The sequence below is a fragment of the Podarcis bocagei genome (genome assembly GCF_964188305.1).
Source record: "Podarcis bocagei genome assembly, chromosome: 9".
Lineage (NCBI taxonomy): Eukaryota > Metazoa > Chordata > Lepidosauria > Squamata > Lacertidae > Podarcis > Podarcis bocagei.
Window position 1 is genome coordinate 50,629,393 of NC_138134.1, and position 25,245 is coordinate 50,654,637.

Sequence of the window (25,245 nt, forward strand, 5' to 3'; positions counted from 1 at the left end):
TACTAAAATATACGTATATTCTGTTCCAAATTAAATTCCCTTTTCTACCTTCTAAAAGGATAATATATATTATTTCATTTGAAATGCTAATGTTTCTCTAGCTATGCACATTTTTAATCCCCTTTCATCTTGAATGGCCCAAATAATATATATTTTTAACTCTACCCCCAAACCATTAAGTTGGAAACAAGCGTAATATTCAGTTGGTGCATTGGTGTTCGAGCCTGACACATTCACATACACACATATATGGTTCCAGGAATTAAAACAGTTAGAAGGCTTAAAACATACACAGTTCTACAATCAATCTGCAAGTCCTGGCAAATATTTGGTCACATTTTTCTGTCTTGTGGCAAAGCGGAAGTTTACCACTGCTGTCGTATATTTTATAGACTCTGCCACTAAAATCAACTCTTGGCAGACATCGGAAGGAAAAGGATAGCTTTCTGTCCTCGTCCAGTTTTTGGTCCGAGTTTGTACTGCCCAGTTCGTTTCAGTGCGACATACCAATCACTATGTTTACGAGATCGATATGTATTGTAGTTATTAGATTCCAAGCGTTCAAAAAAGAAGCATTCATCTGTTATGTATTTCTGAAAATGAAGGAAGAAAACATTATTCATAGTCTGCTACCGTCACGAAATAGTCTAATCAGAAGTATTCACACCCATTTAGCAAAAAGGATAATGCGCATATACAATCAGAACACTATTTTACTTTATCTTTGAAGCTCCCATAGGTAACAGGCTTCCACACCCACATAAATGAAAACTTCCAAATACTACTTCCAAATTAGAGAGGTAGTTTACAAAAAGATTCAACACAACAGCCTTTTGTAAACTAGCTGTCTAATTTCCTGATCAAAGGTCAACACTGCCTTATGTAATAAGGAATGGAAAATATTTAGTTTTTATACACATTAAGCGTCCACCCTTAATAGAGATAAGGTAAGTGAGTCTGCAGACTTACACACACTTCCTTAGGTGTAAATTCCACAGAAATCAGTGGCTGCATTTACATGGAATGCTAAACCAAAAATCCTAGTTCAGTAAGACAGGATATTTATTTAATTAAATTTGGTTTACTGCCCTTCATCCATAGATCTTAGGCTGGTTCACAGATACGCACTGTGTGCTCTTATAGGAAGCCCTTCTCTAGTTTCTTCACACAAGCAACTAAACAAGCCAGGATTCAGCACTCCTTAATATGCAAACCTGAAGCTTCAAAACAGACCAGGATACGAAGCCATGGTTTAAACTGGCTTAGTATCCTGGCTTGTTTTGAAGCCGTTAACAGTACTTTCTCGTTTGCATGTAACAGGAAACTATGGTAACAGGAAATCCTGGTTTGTTTTATGAATAGGGCTGTCCGCACACGCCTTGTGCATATCCTGGATTAGTATTACATGCAAAGGTAATAGGAAATACTTCTGAGTAGACATGTATACTGTTGTGCTGTCAGTCCCATTGAAATTAATTGGGCACAAACTACAATTTGCCCATTTCAATCAAGGATGTGGGGTGGAAAAAATTTCCAGGGCTTAATTTTTTTCCACAGAAAGTGTCAATAAATTCATTAATAATAATGAAGGGATGCAAATACATTATTAGGCAAGCTTTGCAGTTTCAAAGTTTTTTACTTTGTTTACACAAAACAAGGAAAATAAGCATGCTAAATCAGATTATCCTCAAGGGCACCAGAAATATTTTGATGCAAACTGAAAAATTTCTAATACAAAAGATCCTGGAAAATGCACATAACTGATTTCGATTTGACTTAAGCACAATTATCTCTGGATTCCGCCAGTGTATTTACTGCCATATTTTTATTTACTGACTTCCATTACTAACCCACTCTAATGGTAATGTAAATGCTAAAATATACTTAAAGAAAATATTGCTTAACCCCGGCCATCCAAGGTAGCCCAAAAATGGAAGTACAGTCAAACTTCGGAACTCGAACGACTCCGTTCTCGAACGTTTTGGCTTCCGAATGCCAAAAACCCGGAAGTAAGTGCTCCATTTTTTGAACATTCCTCAAAGTCCAACGGTTTCTAAGGCGTGCTTTTCATCCCCCCCCCCCCATTCACTTTGCAGCCCATTGATCCTCAGTTTCCAAACATTTCAGAAGCCGAATGGTCTTCCGGAACGGATTACGTTCGAAAGTTGAGGTTCCACTGTACCACAGTGAAAGTCCAAGAAAGGTATTAATTAATGCCTACAGGTGGAACTGTGTTCTCCTGTAACTGCACCAAATTCTGAGAATCTTTAAAAAGCAATAAAGGCATTCCATGGCATCTAGCTCCACCCTAATATGAGAGAGAGAGAGAAAGAATAGCATTTGCTTACCAGTGCTAACAACCGGCCATCTTCATTCATAGAAAGGAAACGGTTTGCACACACACCTTTGATTGACACGACTCCTCTCTCTTCTGCCTGAAGCAGCAATTTGACTGGATAGGAAGAAAGACAATATCAATGTTTGACTAATTCCCACAAAGTGTGAGCTGTCATCCATGGGTCACTCTGAAGGGCAGCTGCAACGGCTTTGAATAACCCCAACCATGTGACCCAACCTATTGCACTATAGAATTCAGAAATAATAATAATAATAATAATTTATACCCCGCCCATCTGGCTGGGCTTCCCTAGCCACCTTGGGCGGCTTCCAACACAAAATACTGTAATGCATCAAACATTAAAAGCTTCCTTCACATTTGGAACTTCAAAACTGCAAACTTAGTAACTGTAACACAGTTCATAATAATTTGTACCAAGTGTTGAGCTAACACAAATATGCAGGGCATTTACATTTTACCTCCAAGACAGTTCAAAATGGCACTAGGATTCAATCTCTACAATAAGTACAGGAGAATCACCACTTATGTGGGGGTTCTGTTCCCAGCTGCTGCACACATCACCAGGATGCACGCAAATGGGGATCCCCCCTGTTCCACCCCACCCCATTCTTGCCCTGCCCCCGCTCCATCACCTTTCGGCATCAAAAACGGCACGCTTGTGCACGGCCATGTGAACCTCGAACACACAGGAGTGGGGAATTGCCTGTAGGTGATTTCAGTCAGAGTTTGATATTTTAGTGTGGCGTCACCTACACTCCTTGCCTATTGATACTAGACAGGCAGCTTTCACTGTACATTTTTCAATGCCTGCTAAAAACATTTTTGTTTAGACAAGCCTATCCAAATGCTTAAGAAAGTTGATGTGAGTTCTGATCTGCTTTCAGTCTACTGCTGTTATTTCAACTTTTCAAATGACTTAAATTTTGCTGTTAATCCTTCTAAGTGATAATTTTATTGCTTTATCTTTTTGTAAACCACTATGAGGTTTTCTGCAATCAAGCTGTTTGAGAATTTTATGAAACAAATAAACATAATCATACAGCAAACAAAAAGCATTAGATAAATGATTCCTGTCTCTCTGCATTTTCCTCCCAAAGTAGTTTAATGTATTTTTTTCTGTATGCTTTTCAAAACCTGCCAATACTTGATGGAGAAGATCCTAATCATTTATCCTGGAAAACAAAACTCAGAACTAACCTATTTCATTGCACCAATGTTTAAATTGCTAAGGACACTTAACGGAAGCAAGGAAAGAAATCATCTTACAATTGTATATCACTTAAAATAAAACAGAAACACTACTCTGAAATATCTTTATAGCCTATTTTCCAATTTTTTCCATGTACTACCAAAGCTTGTTTAGTCATAACAGGCTCTTAAAAGTGATTCATATAAACTGCTTCCAGACCATTATAATAAATTTGATCTTAAGAACTGTACCAAAATTTACTGGACATAAAATATTTGTTGCTGCTACTTAAACTGAATGCGCTCCAGAAATTTGAAATGCAATCTTTGCTACTGACAAAACTGAAGATGCAGTGCACTTTACCAAGGAGTAAACTATAGTTAGGTAAGTGTAGCTGCATCTTTTCCCACTACAGTGGGAATGTGATTTTGATTTGGACAATAGTCAATGGACAAGCATGATTTTCTGTTCAGCACTGTGGCCTCCCCAGGCTGTTTCCCCCTCTCTGCCTTAGAAAACGAAACCATCCGTCCTTTGTTATACCCATCCTATGTATAATATATTGTTTGCCCCATGGATACTGGCTTGGGAATTAATTGCACTTTATACCTTATATAAAGTAAGGATGTAATGAAGGCATAGACACATCTTTAATACCAATCTGAAAACCTGTGCCCAATCAATAAAATTGTGATGGAGGAGGGAATGGGAAAATTTTATTCTGGATAAGTCCTGACACTTCCTTATATCTATTTAAAGGGGAGGGGTGTACATGTATCAGTTCTAGCATGTGCCTGGACCTAGGGGGGTTTCAGGAGGAAGCAGAGCACATTGCCCTCCCCTGATCTTACCCCAAAACATTCTGCTGCTGTACATCCTTTGGCTCTGAGGGTAGGGAGGAAATGGTGCTCATCCACCGCTCCAGAGATTCACGATGCTCTTAAAAAACCACTTGCCAACAAAGATGTGAAGACACAGTATCAGTACCTTCATGGACAATTAAGATGATACGAACTTAAATGGGCTGGTCATATATGATAAACTTCGTGTGGATTAAATAACACTGTAACTTGTCTAATGGGAAATGACTTTGGTAAGGTGTGTTGCATCCTCTTCAGCTAAACAACAGCACTATTGAGAGACAACCAAACCTCAATATTATGAAACAAGACTTGCAAATTAAAATTCCACTGCATCCTCAGATGAAGTTGCTTGCAGAGATGGTATTAAGTCGTAGAACCAAAAAGCAGGTCTTGAGTTTGGAAACCGAAACCCATTCAATACATAAGATAATATTTTGAAACTCAAGTTTGTATTAACTGTTTAACTCAAAAAACCATTACTTTTGACAATGTGAAAGAATTATAGCTATTTGTTTACTGCCAGCATAAACAGTACCATGTAGTTGCCAATTTTTTCAGGAGAAAAACAAATACATGACCAATTGAAAAAGCAAGCTATTTAAACAGTGGAGAGAAAAAGGTGAAACTCTAACCTCTACCTTTGCTAAGAAGTTAAAACGATGCCCTGTATTCTGCAAACAACATTCTACAGAAGTGTGATGACCAACTTTATTCCGAAGAGTCAGAAGCAATATTTTTACACTTAACTGGGGGAAATATTATATTTGGCCTATATTTTCTTCCTCTCTGCCTTCTTTAAAATTCTCAGAGTCTTATGGCACGAATCCCTTCTGCTCATATACTGACTAGATGTATTATCCAAATGGATATATTGAACACCTCAAAGTATGAGATAGCTTTCAACGTGGTTTAAAGTGGAGTGCTTTTAAGTTTGTCCTGGCCAATCTAAAAATGTCCATCGGAGAATAAAACCATACTTTCATACCCACTTCCCAGAATCTCACTTTTGTAGAGCAAGATGTTATTTCATTCTGTATTTTTTAAAAAATAGTATTTTTAACATACAGTCTGAATGCCAAATGGAAGTATAGGCCAGCATTATAATGTATTATAATGAGAATAAATAGAGTGTCGACGAAAGCTACTAATTATCGGGTGAGAGTATAACAAGAGGACTGTTCACACAAAACTAAGGCATGCTTTGTTCAACTTAACTTATTATTATTTATTAAATTTCTATACCACCCTTTATGCAAAGATCACAAACTATTATTAGTTTGAATGTGCAAACCCAGCCTAGCTTACTAACCATAGTTGGTTTCCTCCCACCAAACAATGAAGCCATGAATTTCTTGTTGGTTTACAAACCATGGCTGATACTAAGTGTAACTAGAACTTGGTGTTCTGTTTGAACCCAACAACCTTGCTTAAACATTCTTTGTTTGACCACTCCATTCTATGGGACAAGAGCACAAGGCAAAAGCAGCTGAAAAACAAGCCAAGCTTTGGAGAAACAAGCCACAGCTTGCTTGGTAGTCTGTAAGATGGCACATGGTTTGTCTAACTAATGGTTAAACTAAGTCATCAATGGAGCCAAGTGTTTTGTTGAGCTAGGGCTCTAGCATATATTAGACCAGGCTTCCACAACCTCGGCCCTCCAGATGTTTTTGGCCTACAACTCCCATGATCCCTAGCTAGCAGGACCAGTGGTCAGGGATGATGGGAATTGTAGTCTCAAAACACCTGGAGGGCCGAGGTTGAGGGAGCCTGTATTAGAACAAAGCAGAACATGTTATATTAATGAGCCAAAGATTAGAACGACTTTGAAGCAGATGTGGCAGGGACATAAGAAGTGGAAGGGGAGAAAAGGGGACATCATAAATATTCTGTGGAAACAGAGAATTGGATGGTTGATGTGGATGGGCTGTAGTGGTCCCAGGTTCAGTCCCAGTTGGTGTAGACAAGACTAGATGGACCAATGTCCAAATCAGCAGCTTCTTCTGGGTGAGTTGCAGAAAAGGCCTCCCACAGTAAGTGCCCCAATGCCCTTAAAAATGGGCATATTGGGCTACTGGTCACCTGGTGACTGAACAGCAATAGGTGCTTGGATGCATATTTTACATTCAAACTATGAAAGGATCACTCAGAAGGAGTGTGACTATACTATGTACTGTATTTACTTCAGTACGTCTTTACTTGAAAGATGAATGCAGTCTCTCTTAAATTAAAGGAAACCCGAAGTTACTTGATTTTGCATCAGCTTTCCAAGTTATAAAACCCTTCTTTCAGTCCATGTTTTTCTATATACAAAAAAGATGTACAAGGATACAGGTGCAACAGACTTTGTACTTGCATTATACAACAGAATTTATGTGAAAGGCCTCATTTCAGGGGAATGCTAGCAGATAATTTGGGATTAGCTGGCATATCCTGCAAAGGACCAGTGCTGCTTAATATAGAACAAGCTTCTGAATGAAGAATGGGAGCTGTTCAGTTGTGGTTATTTTCTGCTCAATGCCAGCTTTAATTTTTATGCATTACATAATAGTGGGAAACACTTCTTCTGGCTAGTACAAATGACATAATGCATGTAACATAATGGCACATGAAAACAAACATGCATGGGATTGCTTTGTAAATCTGGTAAAAGCAACCAGTACATATTTTGTTTCCAAAGCACCTGGTTTATGAATAATGTTTAAGGTGGTGGCACTGAAAACACTGTCTCTGGGCTGAGAACCAAAATGCCTGTGACATTTATACTGAGAATGAGTTTCCATACAACTCCTACTTCCAGAGGCGAGGAATTAATGAATTGTCAAAAACACGAACAACTTATACATTGTTTTTAATGGCACTCATATATGCCTACCTAGGAACCCTTTCCTTTTCATTCAGTTTTGCTAGCTGTGTCCTTCAAAACCAACTGCATATTGTGGCACATAAGGGGGACAGGCACCTAAGGTTGCAATGAATTCATTGAGACTGACTTCTGAGTAGACATGCATAAGATTACACAGCGAGATTCAAACCACTACCAGCATCCTTAGCCACAGCTATGCCTCCATGATGGATTTCTCGTTTTGATAAGCATGGTTATTTATTTATTCCAATGTATATCCTGCCCTTCCCCGCCAAAGAAGGCATACAAAATAGTTTCAAAAATATAATTAAAATAAAAGAAAGCATATTTTAAACTTCTAAAAAATAATTTCTTGGTTGCCAGTAACCATATCTTTCAGCCAGCAAATGGTAAACAGGAATGTTTTTAGATTCTTCCTGAATGCTAATAGTAAGGGATACAGCTGCACCTCACAAATGGGAAACTGCCCCCGAGGCCGTATCAGAACATCAGAATCACAGCAATACTGTATAAACTGGAGTCCAATATAAACACAATCCCTGTACAGCTAGTTGTTCATTCTCCCACCCAAACCCCACACAGTTAAAATATTTTTATACAAGCCGTTACAAAAGCTTAGTCCTTTTTAAAACAGTTTTAATCCCACGATTAGCATTTAATATTGTCAAGCCTAGCTGTCTCCCTGCCTCCCCATCCCTCATCTTTTTTAGTAACTTCTGTAGTAATTTCCCTCCCAAATATTTGATTATCAAATAAGATTATCAAATAAGAGATTATTATATGCAACAAATCAAAATCCAGATAATGTGAGAAAGCAAATAAAAAGCGTTTGAATCTTACAAGAAGAGCAAAGAAGGTGAAGAAAAATCATACAGACCATCTGAACTTTTACCATCTCTCTAGCGTGCAACTAATTTACATCAACTGACAAAATAATCAGCAAAACACTTCAGTTTACAAGAAGGGAGTTTGTGTACTCACTGAAAAAACCCAGGCTGCACGTCCCTGGATCAATGACTACCATTACTACCATCTCTGCTACGGAAAAGGCAGTTGCAAGCCAAGAGTTCGAGGCCCATCTCCAACATATTTGCAGAGGCCCTCTAAGGAAAATCCTTTCATGAGGCCCCTGCGTGACATACACTGCGGTTAAGTAACTGGGCCAAATGCATATAAGTTAAATCTTGCTCCTGCACATTCAACTCAAGAGCACAGGAACAATTAATTGGGAGTCTTCTTTGCCTGGTACTAGAAAGCAGCTAAACGTACCTCCAAGAACTAATATACTCAGGGAAGGATGCTAAAAGACATGAAAGTTGGAACAGAACTCAATGGGACTCACCTCCAAATAGACATGCATAGGCTTATACTGGAAAAGACACTTCACACAATATAAACATACACAAATAGGCAAAAGGGCTCGCCAACCATAGTCTGTGTAGTGCTTCCAGATGAAGCTTTTAACGCAACCCAGTCGTTGTTCTCCCGCTATAAGTGGCAGCAGATAACTTTCTACACTTCAGCAGCAACAGCATTTTTAAAATATGCATCCTGCTATGTTCTGTTCATAAGGCACGCAGGTGGCGCTGTGGGTTAAACCAAAGAGCCTAGGACTTGCCGATCAGAAGGTCGGCAGTTCGAATCCCCGTGACGGGGTGAGCTCCCGTTGCTTGGTGCCTCCTCCTGCCAACCTAGCAGTTCGAAAGCATGTCAAAGTGCAAGAAGATAAATAGGTTCCACTCCAGCGGGAAGGTAAACTGCATTTCCGTGCGCTGCTCTGGTTCGCCAGAAGTGGCTTAGTCATGCTGGCCACATGACCCGGAAGCTGTACACCGGCTCCCTCGGCCAGTAAAGCGAGATGAGCGCCGCAATCCCAGAGTTGGCCACAACTAGACCTAATGGTCAGGGGTCCCGTTACCTTTTATGTTCTGTTCATACTGGTGGCTGTAATACAGCCACATTGATAAGCAGGGCCGTCTTTAGCATATGCCCCGCCAGGCTGCAAAGATCCGCCCAGCGCCCCCAAATTTAGTGCTGCCCACATCTACACCTAAGATATACTTCTCCACGGTTGCAGGCGAGGCCATGGCAGTGGCGTCCTGCTCTTCTGAGTCGTGCTGCTGTTTCCCCTCAAGAACCAGGCGTCCGAGCTCTGCAAAGGGGTGCAGCTTCACATCCAGGTGCTTTTAAAAGCTCCCCAGGAGGAGGAAGGAGAAGAAGAGGGATGCAGCAGCCACACTGACAGTGGGCAAGAGAGCAACGTCTCTCCATGCAGGGCGGGACTCCGGGGAGGAGAAAGCAGCCAGGGTGGAGGCGGCAGCAACAGCCGGCTTTGAATGTCAGCTTGATCAAAATTATTTATTATTTCATACCAGGTAGGATAGTTAAGAGCTTATGCGGCTTCAGGGGCGGGCACCTGGCACGCGCCCAGAATTTGGTGCCCAGGTGCCCCGCACCCCTTGCAGCCCCAGGTAAAGACGGTCCTGTGGATAAGTAAGAGACTGGGTGTCAAATCACATCATTTCAACATGTTGGGTTTTTTAAAAAATGTCAATTGCTTCATTTGTGCTAAAGCTTTTTTGGTTGTTTGTTTAATAACTATTATTATATGACTACTTTAATCATGTTTAAAGCAAAAAAAAAGCGCATTTTAGCAGAATTTACAATATATATATTTAAAATATAAACATTCTGCTAACATGATGCTTACCAGAAGGGTAATGGTGAATCTAAGATGTGACAATTGGGTTCACTACCTGAAATGTTCCCAGAACAAGTCAGATCTTTAAAAATGATGGGGAAAAGCAGCACAAAGGCCATCTATACCTGCAGAGGTTGCTTTGCTGTTCCATTCTTTCGATAGAGAATTTTACAAGCTCTCGGAACAATCAGAAGAACAGGGAAATTATAGGAGAAGATTTAATTATGACATATAGATATGTGATTCAGCCTTACATGTTAGGCACACACGCATAAAAAAGATGGTTGCCATGGAAAGAGGATGCTTAACTAGATGTGCCACTGGCCTCCAGCACATCTAGCCTCTCATGTTCTTAAAAATACAGTTTACAAATTTACAGTTGCAAAGTTGTAATCTGTCATGAGGCCTAAAAAATGGACACACAGGAACCTGAAATAAATAAGTGATATAGATTCCGGTTCACAAACAGAATATAGCTTTCTGATCTCAGAAAACTTAGGGAGAACCCTAACTTATAAGTAGCGTAAGTCATTTAGCCTGTCAGCATCTATTTTCCTGTTCAAACATAACACAAATAGGACATTATCAACAGCTTGCCATTGGCTAAAAGGTAAGAGACTGCAGTGAGAGGGGCAGGGAGAGTCTCCAAAGCCATTTACAGGTACCTAAATCAATACAGGGATGCAGGTGGCGCTGTGGTCTAAACTACTGAGGGGCTTGGGCTTGCCAATCGGAAGGTTGGCAGTTTGAATCCGTGCGATGGGGTCCCAGCTCCTGCCAACCTACCAGTTCGAAAGCATGTCAAAGTGCAAGTAGATAAATAGGTACCGCTCCGGCGGGAAGGCGTTTCCGTGCGCTGCTCTGGTTTTGCCAGAAATGGCTTAGTCATGCTGGCCACATGACCCAGAAAAACTGTCTGCAGACAAACGCCGGCTCCCTCGGCCTATAGAGCGAGATGAGCACCTCAACCCGAGTCATTCATGACTGGATTTAACTGTCAGGGGTCCTTTACCTTTTAAAAAAATAAATACAACACCAAAATATGCCGCCAAAGCAGCAGGAAGTCACCAGAAAAGTTGGACCATCCGTATGCTTCCAGCAACCAACTCCTGCCGAGAGGCTATCACATTCTCAACCAGCCACAGCCTCCTAACACGTTTCAAGGGAAATGTTAAGACTATGATTCTGTTATATAATCTGAGAGACTAAAAAGCCAGTCTACGTTACCCATGAGATAAATCACAAATCTCTTAATGTTCTTAAAAAGAAAACCCCTGTACTACAGATGCAAGAGACTGCAAATTTGCTTATAGAAGCAGTGGAGAGCGGCTTATAACCCTTTCTCACTGCACAATTTTTATGATCAAGGATCAAACACTCACACCCACACCAGGCTGCTTAATTTCCAATGAAGAAGGGACACAGATAACCCCAGCAGTCCAATGAGAGAAAACAGAGAGGGGTGATTTGGGGGTGGGGGCGGGGGAAGACTTAGTACCCCTTTCCCACAGACGCCTAATGTGCTCTAAATCACTCCCACTGCCTCACTCATCTTCATAAGGATTCAGTAGTGCCCCAATTCTAATTTGTGGACTTTGCTTATATCGGGTTGTATCCAGCATACTGCTAAATTAAAGTCACTCAGCGGCATACTTGCTCCACTGGCTTTGCACCAGTGGAATGTTATTGGAAAAGAGAGCGCAGAAGCAGGTTGCTGCTAACTTTGTTGTGTAATAGACTGTGCAAGGTGTTGCATGAGTTTCTGCTAATGCAACTACTGTGTTAGATTCCTCTGTTGTACAACACTAAAACTCATGTGCACAACCGCCAAATCGCACTTCACACATGCACACAAGCACCAAATCGCGCCGCACACCTGCACAGATATGGTCTTCAGGTTGCGGGCTTTTCATGTTGCAAACGGGCCTCCAGAACAGATCCCGTTCACAACCAGAAGTACCACTGTACTAAGACACTGAATCTGGTGTAACGGAACTTAGGATGTGATCCAATGGTCCCTAGGAGGATGTCCCAGAAGCCACATAATTTGGAGGTTATCCTTCTCTACGATCAGAGACAGAGATGACTTGACCACTGCACTTTATTGTAAGGATGCAAGTCACTTTCTCTTTCGAAGCAAGAAATGTGGGGCATACATTATCTAAATATATATGTAATAAATAGCAAGTTGAGAAACTCAGAACTGATGCCGTAATTTACATAGGATGCAGCAGTACTATTGTTAATGAACACAGCGCAGCACCTTAATGAAAACATAGCTGAAGATGACACCCACAAATCCATGAGTGAGATAAACAAGGTGATCTATTATTTTTGTCATCAAGCAGTCATGAGATTGCATTGAGCCAAACGGAACTGCTATTCCTTTAAAAAAAGTGTTTTTCATTCTGTGATTGCAAGCTTACTAACCAAAAGTGAGTTCTGATTTCATTTGGTTATTCACATCAAAGTCCACTAAAACAAGGTAGGCTTTATAAAAGGCATAACAATGCTTAAGATTCCCTTAGCAGATGAAGAGCAGGATGCCTTGATTTGTTCTTTTTTTTTTTTTGTCCTTGCAGCCGCAGCAGCAGCACTAAACTTCAACCAGGAACCAAATCTAGGATCCCATGAATAACTGCACTTTTGTTTGGTACACAATCACCTTTTTGCTTCCAAGGGACAGCAGGAGAGCAGGGAGCCTTAGTGGAAAAAATGATCAGAGGAGAACAGGTTAAGCAGTCTTTCTGCCTCACTATTCATTCTTCCAGTCAAACTGGCAACCTCCCACAATTGCTTTCCTTTGAAAAGAGAAAGAGGCATCTGCTGTGTAACTTCAAGCAAGCAACTAAGGATGACATTTTCCTGGGAATCTTACAAGGACTGGGGGGAAAATGACAAGAATTGTAAAAAGGGTTAATATAAGAACTGGAGAGAAAAAATTGAGGTAGAAAGGAGATGGTAGCTGGAGAGAAAGAGTAAATTCTAGCTTCTTCTTCTTTTTACAAAAATGGGGTGGGAATAAATGAAAGAAGGCAAGGTGGACCATGAAAAAGGCAATTTAAAATGAGAGAGGAAAGAAGACGGAGTGAAAATTAGCAAAAGGAAAGGAAATTATTCCAACAGAACATGCTTCAGCACTAAAAATGGTGAGAAAACAGGACAGTTTTTAGTGAGAGAAAGAATAGGAAGTTGAGGGTGCAGGATGAGAGAGAAAAGGAGGTTTTTTTATTCATCACCTGGTAAGGTTTCTGGCTGCAAATGTTAAGCGTTAGAAAGCCAAAGGTGGAAGAGACATTATGGAAGCCTAAAAGTGGCCAGCGTGGTTCCCTTGAGATATTGTTAGACTATAGCTCCCATCATCCCCAGATGACACAGGCAATGGCTAGGGATGATGGGAGCTGTAGTCCAACAACATCTGGAGGGCACCACATTGGCTAGTCCTGACCTAGATAGCCATGCACTATTCACTTGAGAAAGCAGAGTACAGAATATGAGGAAGAGTACTATTACAGCATAGGAAATATGAGTGATTGTTAACCTTTAGCCATGGGCCCTAGGCAGAAAAAAAAAGGATTGTAAGGAAGGGATAGAATAGGAAGGAAGTGGGACCAAAAGAAATAATGACCCCAGTGTAGGCGCAACCAAATAGCTTGATAATGAAGTCAACAAACCAACCTGGTTAGAGTAGCAGGCTTTTCTCCAGAAAAAAAGCCTCTGAGAGAAATGTATGAAGCAGAATTACAGGCTACCTAACTTTTGTTTACCTAACTTTTCCTTAAGAAAAAAGACATCCTTTCCTGAGCAGGTAATCAGCACTGTCAAACCGGACAGCACCAACCATATGTTCAACACTGCATGGGACCCTAATCCATAAACAAGCATCATGTACATGGTTCCAGTTGCTGAACACAGGAATCAAGCCACGTTTGTGAACGTGAAGCCTCTATGATGTTAATGTACTATCTTCTATTAATTTTTTTGCATTGTAATTTTCATTTCTGAACTATGTTGCAATTTTAAATGAAAAGTGGTAAATAAATGGCATAAATACATAAATGGGGCACACAAGTCCAAGTCCAGAAAAAAGGCCCATGCAGGACAGTTGAATTCCAAATATGAACTATTGTTGCTGAGTGCAAGTAATCTGTCATATATGAAAAACCACAATGTTTACTGTCAGCCTCAAATCAAGGTTCATTGACCATTCCGCATTATTAGTTTTGTTTGGGTTATTTAAAAAGCACTCTCAAATATATTTCATTTAAGTGACATCCACGCTGTTGGTATCTGTCTGTCTTGAGAGACAATGGAGTGCACCTCCGGGGGTGAAGTCAAACTGCTGTGTCAGCAGCACCGAAGCAACTTCCCTGAGGCACGAGACTGGGCTGTGTGTATGGAGGTACTGGGTTGCCCAGATGACAAGACCTCATTCTGGGACTTGCTGATGTGGTCCAAAGGAAAGCAGAGCAATATGCTTGACACCAGGTTGGCTGCAAGGGCTGCCAGAAAGAGGCGCACAAGGCACCATCCAACCGTCTTAGGGACTCCACTCTGGATGTGTGTATGGTTTGCTCCTTAGCCTTTTCTTCTCACAAAGATATCCCGCAAGGCAGCGGAGGTTTAGGATCAGAGTTCTCCTTCTCCTAGATGGGCTACCTTCCCAGGTTGATGAGCCCCATTCCCACCCACCCACTCATGATGCACATGCAGAAACCGCCTTCTTGACCACTGGACCCACTATTGGTCTCATCCACTCAATCAGCTGTCTTCACACGCAGGGGAAGTCCCAAACTCACTGAGGGTTTGAGCTGAATCTTTCCCCAGACTTGTTTCTGATAGCAGAAAAAGAACTTTCCAGAACCACATTTGCTGTTCATGGGAATTAAACTGCAGCAAGTGTAATGTCTGAAGGACTTAACGCCCAGATCTCCTCGGAATCCCAGCCTGAAGCTAGCAAATTCATATATGACTCACAAAGATACATAGATCTTTCCAACCTTAACCTTTTGTCACAGAAGCACCCTACAACTATACTTATATGAACACAAGTGATATTAGTAGTAAAAGAGCAACATCCAGGAGTATTTGCACATGCAATACAAGAAATACAGTATTCACCCACCTGACTACCAACACCTCCAAATCCACATTAGCTGTTTGTGGCCACAGTGATGCTAATAACTGTTCACCCAGCTTCCATTCCCTAGAAGCTGGCAGATGACATACTTAACACCAAGTCTCAATGCACAAGCGAAGGAAAGACTGCTGCCTAATACTCTGACAGTATCCCCATCTCTTCCCTGTTGACCCACTGATCGCTTCATCCTCTAGGCCCCACCCCCCGGAGTTATGCCCCCAATCCTGGCCACAAGCAACTCCTGTGATTGGCTGCTCAGAGGCCCCTGTCAATCAGAGCCCAGCTGAGTCAAGAGCCCTTGCCAACATTCCTTTGTTCCGAATCCTGAATACATGGTGCTGTACTAATCTACTTAATATAAAATTAGATAGAGCAATACTCTGCCTTAGATTTAGACTTTCCTTGTGATTGTGTCTACTCACTGTTTCTTCCATGGTCCTAAATAAACTTCAATTGAATTTCTGGGTTATACTGGTTTCTGGACACACTCAGAGGCTGTTTATTTTCCCCACCACTAACATTACTCTGCTTCTGATTTAAAGTGCTTGGGAGGTCTGGACAGGTGACAGGCTGAAGGTAGAATAGAATCATAAAGGTGGAAGGGACCATGAGGGTCATCTAGTCCAACTCTGTGCAGTGCAGGAATCTTATTTGCACATCAGCAAAAAGATCTTGAACTCACAACCCTGAGAATAACTGCCTCATGCTCTACCGACTGAGAGACTTGGAATACAAATAAATCCCCTTAAGACAACTAAGAATCCTGAACCCCTTATTCAAGAAGACAAATAATCAGGTGGCAGCGAGAAGGGAGAGGTGCAGGATGGGACACCCATTGTTTGTGAGCTGAACCAGAGTGCATGCGGTGTTAGGAAAGGAGTAGTACCTCTAGTGGGGGACACGTGATGCTCCTTCTGTGATAGTTTGTCCACCTTTGGTCCTCACACTCTACTCAGCTTCATCTGTGGCTCCTAGAAGCTGTCAACATGCAATGGCAGCCACACTCTGGGAAACGGCTTTGACTAGCTGGCTAAACCAAATGAGGGGAGCCAGTGGGACTCAAACCCTTGCTGAGTTAGGGACTTCCCCTGCATGCAAAGACAGGCTCCGGTGGAACAAGCAGACAAGCCCAACAGCAGGTCCAATGGTCAAGAAAGTGGCTTCTGTACAAGCTGTAGAGAGAAGTGATTCTGATCTAAACCTCCACTGCCTTGCGGGATGTCTTTGGGAGAAGAAGAGGCTATGGAGTAAACCCTACACAAATCAGGAGTAGAGTCCCTAAGATGGTTGGATGGTGCCCTGTACGCCTCCTTCTGGCAGCTCCTGCAGCCAAGCTGGTGCCAAACGTATTGCTCTGCTTTCTTCTGGACCACATCAGTGAGACCAACATGGGGGGGGGGCTTGTCACCCCCAGAGGTGCATGCCATTGTCTCTTGAGACAGATGGATGCAAAGAACACAGGAGCAAGTTTACCAACATTACCTGACACATTCAGAAAGTCTAAAGAATCCATTAAAAGGAGTTACACTAATTCCTAATAAAATGTAAGCAGACTAGCAAGAGAGTTGATGCCGCATTTTACACGCCACAAGTCTTCTTGTGTTACCTACATTGATCCCAAAATAAATCTGTGTTAAATGTGCCATTAAGTCATTTGCAAATATGAGAAAACTGAGGCAGACAGAATCCCCATAACATTAAAAATCACTGTATTCCAATACAACTGGGAATTCTAAAATTACAGGATTCTGTGTTGAAAGCAGATTTTGCAGTCAGTGCATTCCAAGACATATGATGTTCCTCAACTAATCTTATTATCATTATGAATGCCAATTCATAATTGGCATTCATAACCCTGAAATTCAAGTGCACCTAATACATAAAACATTATATCTGCATGGAACAATGTTATAAGAAAACATATTTTACAATTCACCCAACAAATCAAAGGAGGAAGCATTTTAATATTCTACAAACATTAGAATCCAAAAACTAGCTTTCTTCTTTTCTGTTCTTTTTAGGTACAACCTTCTTTCCCCCAGTTTCATGAGTTTGTCACCTCTTTTTACCAGTTTCCTTTATTTCTGAATAAGCTTAACACAAAACCCTCTCATTCTCAAAGCAACAATTGTGCCCATGACCAACAAGCCTCTTTGCAATAATGCTTATGGAATGGAATAAAGTATCAGGAGCCAGGGCGGGAGCGGCAAGTTATACAAGCCTTGGGATGAAAGAGATTCTGTGCTTTGAGGAGCATGTTGGGATTGTTGGGAATCCTAGGACTGGTGCCCATTATGGGTTGCAGACACTCAGAGGACAGGTAAGGGGCTGCGCTGCAGTCAGTGTGGCTTTGTGCATGGCATGAAAGGTGAAGGGAAAAGATACACAGATGCTACAGGAGTGTGCATAACGCAGTGCCAAAATAAAAATATAGAAGCAGGGGCAAGTGAAAAGATGAGGTGAAATGACACAACATGAAGAACAAAATTGGTTCAAAACTAGGACTGGTTACGTAGGAAGGATCTCAGGTGGTGTCAACAGCTGAAGGTGAAGACAACAGGGAATTCCATCTCTGCTGGATGTAACAGTTTCTGAAAGCAGTGGACGTAGCAATTATTCCCAGCAATTAGGGGAGAAGTGGGTGATGGATGATGTTAAACAATATTAGTGCTAGGTAAGAGCAGGGAAGCTCCTATGGATGGGGATCATGTATTTGGCTGTGGGAACCATAGCATGTCGGTTGTGTGTGTGTGGAAAGCTGCAAGCAGTGGTAGATATTAATCTGACAACTGGCTTAAATTTTTTGGGGAAAAAACCCCACTACCCACCAGCTACAGTTCCCACAGCCAGTTCTCCCTGCATTCCTAAACACAGCTGGGAACCAGATGAATTGAATTTAATGGGACTTCACCTAGAGATTTGTTATATCTGCTCATCTGCCTTTTGCCCGTGGATGGCCTTCGTTTTAAACCAGACGCAAGGAATCTGTGACCCTCCAGGTGTTGTTGAGACTTGACTTCCAACACCACTGACCACTAGCCAGTGGCGTAGTGTGGGGGGTGCAGGGGGGGCCGGCCGCACCGGGCGCAACATCTGGGGGTTAGGGTTAGGGGGTGCAAATCCACGGGTTAGGAGGCGCAAATTACTTGCCTTGCCCCGGGGTACTGACAACCCACGCTACGCCACTGCCACTAGCCATGCTGGCTGGGGCTGAGGGAAGCTGGGAGTCCAAAATCTAGCCTGCCACAGGTCCCCCATCCCTGCTTTTCTGAATTTTAAAAATATTTGTCATAGTTATTGTGGCGTTTTTGTTTTTGTTTGTTTTTTGAATCTTCATAATACCCAAAGATAACCTTAGGAGATACGTATCACCTGCGCGAAACCACAGCCAATGTTCTTTAAATTAATCGACCCTCGGGGAGTTTTAAAACATGGAGGCGCCTCACTCTGGTTTGGGACTGAGAATGAGGCCAGCGGGGCCCCGTCGGTTTGTGAGGGCAGAGACGGCGGGCCGGTCGGTACTTACTGTACGGGTCGCTCTTCTCCCGGACTCCATCCACTCTGCCGTCGGGGTTGATCCTCAGGAAGAAGCCGCCGTTTTTGCAGTAGAGCCGCTTGGGATCCTTAAAGTGTCCGGGCGCGAAGGTGCCGCCACTGCCTCCGCCGCCGTCGTCGGGCATCGCGGGGAGGGTGGTGATGCCCGCCGCAGCCATCCCCGCCGGGCCCGCCGCTGCCGAAGACGGCTCCCCCCGGGGTGCCCTCCCGCGAGCGCCTCGCCGACGGCCGCCTCGGCCGCGTCCCCCCAGCCTCGCGCCCCGGCAACCGCTTCTCCGTCGCCCGCTCAGCCTGGCCGCCCGACGGCCACCTCCGCGGGGAGGGCCGGGGCTGACGGAGAGGCGAAGGCGCCCTCTCGCCCGCCTTCCCTCGGGGCTCCCTGCCCAAGTTCTCGCAAGTTCGTCGCCGGAGCTGCGCAACGCCGAGCCTGGCGCCTCCGAGAGACCTTTCACCCGAGCCAGCCAAGCCTCTCCGGCCCAGCACGCCGGGGAGTCCTCTGGCTGAAAACTTGCTGCTGCCGCCCAGTGCGCGGAGAGAGAGGGAGGCGAGGAGACAGGCGAGGCGCTGTTGCAGCTTCTGGGCTCGCCAATGTGCGGCCCCTCGACCAGGACTTATTATTTACTTGTTTGTTCCCTCCCCTCTGCCCCTCCTCCGGCCTCCCACCCCTCCGTGTCTCTTTGCTGGGCTGGTTCTCTGCCTGCCGTCCGGTGCGACGGGGGAAGGAGGTGGTCGATTCTGCTGCTGTTGGAAACTGGCCGGGATGGGGAAGGGGGGAGCGCCCTCCCTCCTCCGCATCCCTCCGTGTAACTCTAGCCTGCCCAAAGAGCGCTTGCACAATGCAGCAGCCGCCGCTTCACCCCGGGCCAAGTGCTGCTCGGCTCCCACACAACAGCGCTCTCCTTTTCCCACCGCGCCGGCCTGCGCAGTTGCAAAGCGGCACAAGTCGCTGCGCACTTCCCAGGATTTGCAGCCGCTGCTCCAAAAAGGCGCGCAACAAGGCAGCGCGGCCGTTGTAGAGGTGGATGCGCCGATGGGACAGTCAGGCGCCCCACCACCACCACCAAAAAATCCCCCTCCTGCCCTGGATAGCCAGCAACCTCCCTCCCTCCCCTCCTGTCCACACACGAAAAGCCAAGCAGCAGCATCAGTTCCCTGGATCCACCGTACTAGCAGGAAACAGGTGCGTGCAAAAAAAGCGCAAATCGCACAGTGGACTCAAACAAGTGAGCTAATCGCACTCTCCGCGCTAAAGGCAACGGCACAAAGATTAAGGTTACCAGATTTTTTTCAATGAATCTGGGGACACTTTTCAACTTCAATGGATTTTGTATGGAGACTGATAAGTAAATTCGGGGACTGTCCCCTGGAAACGGGGACATCTGTTAACCTTAACACAGATTGCTAGCTCATTTTGTGCTCTGAACGGAGTATGAACTACTAGTCTCAAAATGGTAACGCATGGGAAGAAGAGTCTTTCTGAATCTCCCAAGTGATACAGCCCAAAGTGAGTGAGGCCTGCGGATAATTCAAGAAAGGGAAAAGGATGGGCGTGTGTTGGATATGGCGAACGCCTGGCTAGCACCCCCACAGCTATGGCTCTGTGAAAAGCCCATATTTGTACAGTCTGAATGTCATGTTTACAGCATCATAGTCAGAATTAAAGTTCAGAAGTTCTTTTTAACTCTTGCATGAGCATGGAATACCCTTACCAAGGAAGTTTATCTTTCCGACTCCCACTGTAATACTTCAAAGAGTATTTGCCTTGCCTTGCCTTGCATTGTTTAAATAGATTGGAGAGCTGGTGGCTGTCTCTCTAGCTGGAGAACTGAGGACTGGACTGGCATTGCTTACGCTTGAATTTTCTTATTTTGATCACTGTATATTTATAGTCAATTATTGGTTTTTATTGTGCTATTAACTTTATTGCTCACTGCTTAGAGTGCAGTGGATTGTAAAGCAATTTATAAACGTGACAGATTGTTAGATAGATGTCCTGGCTCCTTCCTTCCCTCGCCCCCCTTCCTTCCTTGCTTCAATTCCTGAGATGAGGAAGTGGGGAAATCCATAAAGGGGATCCAGCCAAGTCATTCTTTGTCTATTCCAAGTTGATAAACATTCAAGTAACACTGAAACATGCCCGGGCAAGATCTAGCTATCCCACATTCCCTTAGTGGGGAAAGGAATCTCACTCAGATAGTTGGAATCATTGGGTTAGAAAGGATCCACTACCTTTACACTACCTATCCAAATTTCACCAGATAATGGTCCAACCATGACAAGGGAGTACATACCAGAACTTCAAATTCTGTTTGGAAATGAACCAGCATATAATGTAGCTATTTATTCCTTGGTGGTCATTTAGCTGGCCTCACCCTAACCTACAGCTAACAACCTAGCAGCAGGATTTTGGACAATATGACATTTTTGAGAGGTCGCCTCGTATGCAATATGCTGCAGTGATCTAATTTGAATATTGCAAGACCATAGAAAAGTGGACCAGCTATCTGTTTTTCCCCAAGGCATCAGGTGGTACACCAGCCAGAATTAGTAACCAGGGATTAATGCCACATGGGCACTCAAAGGTATGGGTTCACCCAAAACAGCCCCAAGATGTGAACCTGACCCTTCAGAAGCAATGGAACCCATCTAGATCAGGTTGAACATACCACCTTCTCTGGTTCCATCAAACGACCTCCCAACAATATTTCCTTCTTGTCTAGTTTATATACGAAAGCCAGTTCCCAACATTCTGTTTTATTTCCTTACATTCTAAAACACACTTTCAACATTCTGTCCAATGTTTCCAAAATCCACTTTCTCTCTAGCCTACCCTCTTCCACCCCTCCAAAACACACCCCAAAGGCATTGAACAGGTCTAATGTCACCCCAAGAATATCTTTAAGTTTACTCCTTTATTTTACCCTGCTTTGGAGAGTCATTATCATGCATTCCTATATGGAAAAGCAAAAAATTTCCTTGTCAGAGAATGTTTCAGTGAGAGTAAAGCCTGCTCACCATTCTTGATGCTAAGTGACACCAACAAAACGGTGGGAAAGGAGACCATCCGTGTACATCTGCAGGCCACTCCAGATCTGCAGGGAAATATGTTTCAGGTGTTCTTTAATTCATAGAATAATGGAATCATAGAATTGGAAATTTGGAAGGAACCCTGGGGGTCATGTAGTCCAACCCCCTGGAGTACAGGAATCTAGTTCAACCCCCTGCAATGCCATCCAAACTTGGCTTAAAAGCCTCCAATGAAAGAGAGTCCACCACCTCTTGAGGGAGTCTGTTCCACTGTCTAACAGCTCTTACCATCAGAACGTTCTTCCTGATGTTTAGTCGAAATCTCCTTTGTTGTAACTTTAATGCATTGGTTCAGGTCCTACCCTCCGGAGCAGGAGAATTGAATGGGGTGGGGGGAAAGCTAAAGAACAGAATTGGTTAGGGATGTTGGAGCTGGTGTACAGCTTCCGGGTCATGTGGCCGGCATGACTAAGCCGCTTCTGGCGAACCAGAGCAGCACACAGAAAGGCCGTTTACCTTCCCGCCGGAGTGCTACCTATTTATCTACTTGCACTTTAACGTGCTTTCGAACTGCTAGGTTGGCAGGAGCAGAGACTGAGCAATGGGAGCTCACTCCGTCGCGGGGATTCGAACCGCCGACCTTCTGATTGGCAAGTCCTAGGCTCTGTGGTTTAACCCACAGCGCCACCCGCATCCCAGTTTCCCTGTTTATTAAACACTAAAATAGTGTTACGATTGCTGAAATGTTTTCATGATGGACTGTTTTTAATTTCTATTTTTTCTTACCTTTTATTACTAAAAGGTTCATTATGGGAATGTTAACGTATTGCTCAGAATGTGGCTTAGCATTTCAGAATGTAGGCAGTGAAAATGAATAAATGAATGAATGTTTCAATATGAATTTCCTGATATGTAAACAGACAGTGCTGCTTAATTACTTTATAGATCACTATGCTCTTTAAGGATGAATGCTCATTCATAAATATTAGAGGGTGCCACCTCTGAACCCCACCAGCTCTCTGTAGCTTTGAACCAGCATTGTGCAGGGGTCAGTGTGTTGGACTAGGACTAGCTACTCCCAGGTTCAAATTTCCACTCATCCACGAAGCTCATTGGGTGACCCTGGGCCAGTCACAAACTATTCTCAGCTTCATATATTTGTTATGATGAAAAGGGGAAGGGAGGAACATGCACACTGCCTGAGAGCCTGGCAAGAAATATGGGGTGTAAATGTATCAAATAAATAAATGCTCAGATCACAAAGAAACACTGGTAGCAGTAGGGCATGGCTCCTTTTCAATTCACAGTATGCTGGTATGCTAGCTATCCTTCACCCTCCTGTAACCAGTTTTATATAGGACATTAAAATACACACCATTTCTCACTCATAATTCTCAAAGCTCACCTCTCAAAGACGGTGAGCTTGCTGGGCAATCACAAGGCCAGGTTTTGTACTGGACAGAAAATGTCCAATCGACTTCCAAAATGCTGTGCCAGTCGAGAATTTGGCGTGTATTCCTATGAAATGGACAAAGGCCAAATATGCAGTCATAGTTGCTTGCAAGAAATTAAGGCTCTTCTGGAACATGGGAAGAGCTTGTATCGCCAGAGAATGTTATGATCCAGAAACAATGGATTCTCCTGTAGATTGGTTCAAACCCAAGACTATATTAAAACTGCATGTTTCTAAAACCAGCAACAGAGGTTCGTACAGAAATGTAACCTGGCTTGAATTTGAACATCCTAATAATAAAATATATTGCCAAACAGCAACAGTATACATGGAAGCCACAATATTCTCTCGTTTTAAAGACCTCTTATTAACCGTCAGTGTTGTGAATTTCATTAAAGTGCCTACTGTTTAAGATGGATATGTAAGGACATATTTCTTGCCCTGGCCTGGTATCCATTAAAGACAAGACAATGTTTTCTTCCTGGAAGTGGCATCTTGTTGTGCAATGTTCAGACCAATGTGTAATGCTTTATATAGTATAGAAAAGTGGTTCCATTGTTTCATATCATGCATATGCTATGATATATGGAGATATACTGTAGCCTAAGTATCCATGAGATAATTTTCGTATCTTTTTATTTATTTATTTACTGGCAGAAAGTACCCAGTGTTGCTTGGGAATTCTAAGAAACCAAAATATACTAAGATTCATAAATCGATAATGTAATTTGTTAGCATGAGAGCTGGACCATAAAGAAGGCTGATGGCCAAAGAATTGATGCTTTTGAATTATGGTGCTGGAGGAGACTGTTGAGAGCCCCATGGACTGTAAGAAGATCAAACCTATCCATTCTAAAGGAAATCAGCCCTGAGTGCTCACTGGAAGGACAGATCCTGAAGCTGAGGCTCCAATACTTTGGCCACCTCATGAGAAGAGAAGACTCCCTGGAAAAGACCCTCATGTTGGGAAAGGTTGAGGGCACAAGGAGAAGAGGACGACAGAGGACGAGATGGTTGGACAGTGTTCTCGAAGCTACCAGCAGGAGTTTGACCAAACTGCGGGAGGCAGTGGAAGACAGGAGTGCCTGGCATGCTCTGGTCCATGGGGTCACGAAGAGTCGGACACGACTGAACGACTAAACAACAACAAAGTATTGTAGAAGCCCATGTAACCCAAGTCAAACTGGAACACACCCAATCGCTGTTGTGGTTGGCACATGAAAGAAACAAAACAGAGAGGCAAACTGCTTTTTATGTAGAGAAGAAGGAGAAATAAGACAGGAGATACATAGAAGGAATATATTATGTTTCAGGGGGGAAACCCAACTTCAAGTCTGTTTTTAAAAAAACAGAAGAACCTTAGACACTTGGGCTTTCCAAGGGAAACAAGGATGGTACAAGTTTTCATCAACACTTAGGAAAAGACATCTCTATCCTGGCATGACACATGGTATTCGGATGATGTGCCTTTTTTCTTTCTTTCTTTCTTCAGCGCTGCAAAAATAAGCGGAAAATAAGATGTTGTCATGGTTAAAAAGTAGAAGCCAGAACAGCATTGCAACCAGGAAAACTGCTGCCAGTTGGTCTACAGGCAAATGGTGCCTCTGGGATGCACATCTCTGGGGCCGGGGGGGGGGGCATATCCGAGATCAGGGACAGCAGCAGCAGCTGCCCTGAGGACTCCCAAGGAGAGGGGAGAAGAGAGGAGGAGGCTGCAGGAAAACACCACAAGGGAAGGTGTTCAAAAAAGGGTGAGAGGCTGCAGGCAAGGAGAGACATAACGGCTCCTGAGCCCCACAGGGGTGCAGCAGAAAGAATGTACAGTGGTACCTCGGGTTAAGAACTTAATTCGTTCTGGAGGTCCGTTCTTAACCTGAAACTGTTCTTAACCTGAAGCACCACTTTAGCTAATGGGGCCTCCTGCTGCCACGCAATTTCTGTTCTCATCCTGAAGCAAAGTTCTTAACCCGGGGTACTATTTTTGGGTTAGCGGAGTCTGTAACCTGAAGCGTCTGTAACCCGAGGTACCACTGTAGTTTGTTAAGGGAGCCATGGACTCAAAAAGGTTGAAAACTTCTGCCCTATGAAGCAGAAT

The 25,245-nt window shown here is 43.3% G+C and overlaps 1 protein-coding gene and 1 long non-coding RNA gene across 2 annotated transcripts in view; both read right to left on the reverse strand.

Annotated features, from left to right (window-relative positions):
- Positions 1 to 119: 119 nt before the first annotated feature.
- On the reverse strand, positions 120 to 18,856 carry FGF2 (fibroblast growth factor 2). Its single transcript, XM_081208227.1, has 3 exons — positions 18,642 to 18,856; positions 2,349 to 2,452; positions 120 to 593 (listed from the first exon to the last, which is right to left on the reverse strand). The coding sequence occupies exons 1-3, from the start codon at positions 18,826 to 18,828 to the stop codon at positions 408 to 410; spliced, it is 477 nt and encodes a 158-aa protein (XP_081064353.1). The 5' UTR covers positions 18,829 to 18,856; the 3' UTR covers positions 120 to 407.
- Positions 18,857 to 19,167: 311 nt separating this feature from the next.
- LOC308594799 overlaps positions 19,168 to 25,245 on the reverse strand; it is a 38,336-nt gene continuing 32,258 nt past the window's right edge. Inside the window, exons 2-3 of the long non-coding RNA XR_014011624.1 lie at positions 24,509 to 24,644; positions 19,168 to 21,762 (exon numbers count right to left, since the gene is read on the reverse strand). This is a non-coding gene — a long non-coding RNA (uncharacterized lncRNA). The remainder of the gene's footprint in view (positions 21,763 to 24,508; positions 24,645 to 25,245) is intronic.

What these genes read in the sequence shown, in the direction of transcription:
- FGF2 (XM_081208227.1), bottom strand. Translation starts at nt 18,828, where the DNA reads ATGGCTGCGGCGGGCATCACCACCCTCCCCGCGATGCCCGACGACGGC. An exon ending in GGAGAAGAGCGACCCGTACA is followed by an intron (nt 2,453 to 18,641) that starts GTAAGTACCGAC and finishes CTTCCTATCCAG; the next exon opens with TCAAATTGCTGCTTCAGGCA. An exon ending in ATGGCCGGTTGTTAGCACTG is followed by an intron (nt 594 to 2,348) that starts GTAAGCAAATGC and finishes CTTCATTTTCAG; the next exon opens with AAATACATAACAGATGAATG.